At 39.2% G+C, this 5,663-nt stretch overlaps 1 protein-coding gene across 1 annotated transcript in view; it reads right to left on the bottom strand.

Annotated features, from left to right (window-relative positions):
* Positions 1 to 1,124: 1,124 nt before the first annotated feature.
* The window catches only part of pip5k1bb (phosphatidylinositol-4-phosphate 5-kinase, type I, beta b), a 40,292-nt gene continuing 35,753 nt past the window's right edge, over positions 1,125 to 5,663 (bottom strand). The window contains exons 13-15 of the mRNA XM_032577920.1: positions 5,170 to 5,296; positions 2,634 to 2,757; positions 1,125 to 2,326 (exon numbers count right to left, since the gene is read on the bottom strand). Coding sequence (XP_032433811.1) covers positions 2,324 to 2,326; positions 2,634 to 2,757; positions 5,170 to 5,296 — 254 coding nt within the window. The 3' untranslated portion in view covers positions 1,125 to 2,323. The remainder of the gene's footprint in view (positions 2,327 to 2,633; positions 2,758 to 5,169; positions 5,297 to 5,663) is intronic.

Below are 5,663 nucleotides of genomic sequence, written 5' to 3'. Positions count from 1 at the left end.
CCACTTTTCTCACTGTCTGACCCCTTTGGTAAATATGTGGAAAAACATGTGAAATTGGCGTTTATTGCAGTAGCTTAATACTGAAATATTTAAATGAGCCAACTTTAAATTTTGTGTTCCTGTGTTCAGCGTGGGAAAAATTAAATGGCAGCTTCACAGCTGTGGAGTCCCCTGCACTTTATCAAATGTTATATCTGTAAACACTATTTATTATCATTTTCTATTCTACAACATAAATATAAATATTATAGGTGTGGTACTTTTACTGTTGCTGAAGAGCTAAATGAATGTTACAAGTTCATGGTATCCTGGACTATTTGAAATATTTTGGCATTTCAAAGATTTTAAATGTAGTTTTTCATCTGGTATTTCATAGTACAGCCAAATAAAAAACCATCAGACAAAATTAAACTTAATAGGCGTCACATCTTTTTTTGCCAGGCAGGTCAAAATAGTCAACTTAAAAGTACTTGCAGGCCACTAAAATTCACATTTTCTTTTTAACTTGTGAATTTTTTCCTGCTTTTTATGAGCTAGAAACTATTTTAATGGCAACAAACAAGTCTGGTTTCTGTAATAAATACAAAAATAAATCTTTCAATCAACTTGGATATGAAAAGGGTTCTTGTTATCTTATTACAAAAAAGCATAAAACCTGAAAAATAAACATGTTTCAGATATGTACTGGGTATATCTGAAAAATATACTCAATATTTTTGAGATAAACAGATTTTCTTTTGTCATTGGTAAAATCTTTTTTATAAATACTTTTTTTTTCTTACATTTTCAGTGTAACATTTTGCTGCTGCAATAAAACCTTTACTTGTTTTAAGGTTTTTAACATATTTACAAGGGGATACCATACTATCATTAAAGGCAACGTCTAATTATATTCTTTGCTAAATTCAGAGTTAATATTTTCTTCAAAAACACAGAGGGGCATTAAGCTCAGATGCCATCAAACATTCCCAAACCATAATACTGCCGTTCCTTTCCGTAATGTGAGGGTGAGGCGAAGGTTGGAGTGAGGGTTGAGTCTTTAGTAAAGGATGATGCCTTAACAAAAACCTCTACACACTCTTCTCCAGTCGAAGCAAAAAAACAGACTGATCACGTTACAACACTTAAAGTTTCCTCTAAAGGCCACTGAGTGAATTTTAAAGTTTATTTATAGGAAGCTTTTCTATACATAAATATGCGTTTTCTTTACATTCAGCGATTTAAAGTGTTTTTTTTTATTATTATTATTTCAGCAGATGGTGAATTATCATGAGTTGTGTAATAAATTATTCTCATCTGTCTTGATTGTAGAGTTTGAACATTTATAGTTGGCTGCAGTCTCGATGAGGTATCAGACAGCGGTAAGTATGTCTCGACTTCTTCAGGAGGACGTACTATTTCCTGAACAGAACCATCTCCAGTCACGAGGCCAACCTCACAAAACTAGTAGTTCCACATCAAACATGATCCACAGTGTTCGTTCCTTCGTTTCTACATGTAGTATCAATGAGAAAACACGTGCATTTGTAGAGGAAAGAAGAAGAAAAAAAAGTGCATTTTCACAGAGCCAACTCTGTGCTTATTGCCCCGTGAACCACCAACCTAAGCAATGTCCTCTGAGAAAAGAAAACATTTCCTAAAGTAATCATAAACAGTGTCAAAAGTGCCTTTTTTTCAAGCGCAAGTGTCTAGTACAAGATCAACAAACGGTCTTTTCTCATTCCGAGCATCATGTTTCTCTAAGGCAGCACAAATAGCCACCTTGTTGGGAACAGTTGGCCACGTCGCAGTCTGTGTTTGGCCTCAGGAGCTTCGTAATCAAGTCGGTTGAAGTGAGTCGGTCCTTCATGAAGCAGTCTTGATGCTTCCTTAAATTCACTGTAAACATTTCTTATCAGCAGCTCGTGCTGCAGCAAAGATTTAAAGTCTTTCAGGCCACCAGAAAAGAAATGTATGACATTAATCTAGCGTTTCCTTATGCATATATTCTCATATATCTAGATAGACTATGAAATCTTGGTGAGCACAATGAAAAACAAATACATGTAAAGAAAAAAAAAAAAACTAAACTAAGTAGTGCTGCTTTGATGCATGCTCCAGAAAAGCAACACTATCTGAAGTTCAGCACATTGTTACTGTTCCAACTGTGCAGAGGTCCGTCAACCAGAGAGGCGTTCAGGGGTCTTCCTTTGGAATTGGCAAACAACAAATGGCGTTGTGGATGGAGCAGAACTCGGCGTGGAGACCGACTTCCAGCCTGGAGCATCCGATGGCGTGTGGAGATTGTCTTGTGTGGCAGGAGGAAATGAAGGATGTAAAGCTTTTACTGTAGAGACGAAAACAAAACTTTTTAAAAGCACATATGTTCTAGAGCCAGAAAACTTAAAATGGATGTAGAAACTGGAATAGACGCAGAAATTGGTCTATTCCAAAGTATGGCTGTCTAAATGTCACACCATCACTCCTTTGCAACAATTCACTCTGCTGCCACCTACTTTTATTATTATTTTTTTTAACATCCAGATTTTTGTCACAGAAATGAATGTAAATTCTGACGACAAAGTTATAAAAAAATAAAAAATAAGGACAATGCTTTTCAGAGTAAGCCCAAAGTGATCAAAAATACAACGTACCAAGTACACGTCAAGAACGGATCCGTCGTCCCGGTCGATGTCCACATCTACGGTGCTCTGCTCTGAAGTGAGGCAGATGGCGCTGTCCTCCAGCGTGAATGTAGAGCTGGATGCAACATCATCCCTGCAGCAGGACAACACATTTAGAGGTGAACTTTTGCCCTGAGAGTTTATTCTCTGTCTTGAAAGCAGCTGTATAAACACAGTCTGAAACAGACAGCAAGCTGGAATACTCCTCAGAATTAAACTAAACCCAAGACACTGTCTGGGTTCAGGATTTAGGTTCGTATCCTTTAGGTTCCACAGTGTCGGAAATGTCTTAAATAGAAGTGAACCAATCCCCTCCAGATTGAAAAGATTTGGCACAGAAATCAGTCGAAAATAATACACACCAGGCAGCAGAGTGTGTTCTGCCTGCGTGTTTTCATGATGGGGACTAACTTCAACCTGGAAGAATACAGTTCTGGTTTGAAGTTCATTTATGATGTAAAGCACTTTGAACAACCTTGTTGCTGAAACGTGCTGTACAAATAAACGTGATTGATTGATTTATTAATGACACAAATGTCACTTTCATTCAGGGCTACAAATAGTTACTTTTCCAGGTTTAAAATGGAAAAATCAAATGCTTTTTGGGGGTTGGGTTAGGGTTAGGACCATTGGAAATGTTTCCAATGGTCATATGAAGCAAAGATCGAAATACTGCCAAAATGACAAGAAGACTATTTGGATGAAACATAAGGAGGCGTTTAAACTGGAAAACCCAGTCAGAACTTTTGAGCATGGTGGTGGCAGTATCATGCAATGGGGATGTTTAGCTGCCAGAGAATGAAGACAACCTTCAGATTCTCCATCTTCACCTCAAATCAACAGCTATATAGCTGAAACATGGAAACACTGTTGGTTGTCAACGATACCAGTACAGATCAAAACTGGTGTTAGAATCAGAAAAGCAGACCAGCATTAAGATTTTGACTATTTGTGAATTGTGCTTAAATTGTGCCGAGTGTGTGCAATAAAACCAAGCTTTTAAAACGAGCTCCACCATTTCTCCTAACAGTCAAATATCCAAATATATAATTAAAAGAAAAAAATTCAAGATAACAGGAACTCCCCCCGCCCCACAAAAATACCTTGACCTCCATAAAACCTTCGCATTACCATGTCAATTTTTTCCCAGGTGTCTTTGCTTCAACCACTAGATGGCATCAAGAACAATGTTTTTCTCAGCATGGACAGGTGACTCCCTGATAAATGCAGGAATGTGTTATGATCGTTTTATGACAGATATGATGAGGAACCTTTAGGTTCAAAGTGAAAATGAATTCTAGGTAGAGAGTCGTAAAGAGTTTTCTTAGAGACTCTTGGTTTCATCAAGGCAAAACAGATAAACGGCAACTGTACACACACACACACACACACACACATCTGACATGGCCACTACTGCAACAGGCCGGCCGACGGGGATCGTCGCCAGCTGATGTGCGGCCTCTAATGCGCCGTTTGTTCTGCTTTGTCGCAGTCTTTGCTTGGCCTGACATCGCCGGGTTAAAACTGTATCAAAGCTGCTGTTTAAATATTTATGGAAACAGCCGGGAGAACAATGTGAGGGCGGCAGCAGGTGACCAACGAAGAGGGGCGAGTCCCACAATGGAGCCTCAGAGAGCACGGCTGAGCCGGCGCGGGCGCACAGGAGGAGAGGTGAAAGACAAACAGGCACACAGAGGGCAGGGGACAAAAAGATTTCTAGGAAGGGGGACATTAAATGGCCTTCAGCCAGAGGGGCGGGGTTTTACACCGAGGAAATGAAGGCGTAACAAAACCTGTTAATGTGAAACTATCGCTAGGATTGTTTACCTGATTTCATAACGTTTAAGGAGGCAACAGATACCTTGTAAAGGTCAGTGATTAGTTTCTCTTGAGACGCTCCTCCTAATCTTTTATTAACATTAACAACATCCACCCACCCCAACACCAGAGGCCATTTGGTGTTCTGGAAGAGTTTGTGTATCGGATAAATGTTGCCAAGTTAATTAAATCACTCATTGTGGCATAACATCTCCCAACCAACAACGCATCAAACCTGAAAGTAGAAGACAAAACCGTGTCATTCCTAGAAACTGAGGCTAACGCTCGCATCGTCTCATGACGATGCGGTTTGGAGTAAAACAATCATCCTGTTTTATTGAACATAACGATAAATTCTCTGTTCTTTGACCTCCACAGTCACCAGATCTTAATCCAATTTGGTATGAGATAGAGTGGATTATTTGTCATCTGCTTGTTGCTATCATGTCATTATAAATCATAGTCTCCGGATTATTTCTGACAATTTATTGAATCTCTGACACGAATAAATAATGTCAGAGATTAGTTATTCTCTGACATTGCTCTGAAAGAAGCACTTTCAAAGCTTCTTTCTGAAAGTGACAGAAGCTCCAACCTTGAACTAGCAAAGTGTACCTAATAAAGTGGCTCCTGGGTGTGCATCAGTAGGAACAGAAAGGAAAACATAAAGGCGAAGCATGGACATTACCTCTCTTCTGTTTGGCTTTCCACATTGACATAGATGGAGGAGGTGGAGATTGTCCCCATGGAGTACGCCTCGTAGAAGGACGGGTTGGCAGGGACCAGATCAGGACGCAGGAATGAACCAAAGACACCTGAAGACATGGAGAAGAGTAACACAATTCAGTTTCCTAAATACAACCTCTACAATGTGAAACCATCATCTAATGACGATGTAGACCATGATAGAGATGGTCTACAAATGACGCAAGATTGAAGAAAAAGGATCAATGTGTTTCAGATTGGATACAAACCGAAATGTGAGATAATTCGTCAGTCTTTGCCGTGAATAGGTGGTTGGGATGGGTGTTGATCATCAGATTCATCAACAATTTTCTTGGACTTTTGCAGTTTTGGTTCAAAACTGGCTGAGAAAATAAGCTACCTGCTGCTGTGAGTAATTCAGAACGTCTTGGCAACTAATTTAGTGATTTCTTAAAGTACTCTATATTCTTAACTCCG

Source organism: Xiphophorus hellerii, chromosome 12 (genome assembly GCF_003331165.1).
Source record: "Xiphophorus hellerii strain 12219 chromosome 12, Xiphophorus_hellerii-4.1, whole genome shotgun sequence".
Lineage (NCBI taxonomy): Eukaryota > Metazoa > Chordata > Actinopteri > Cyprinodontiformes > Poeciliidae > Xiphophorus > Xiphophorus hellerii.
This window is presented reverse-complemented; position numbering and strand designations above follow the sequence as displayed.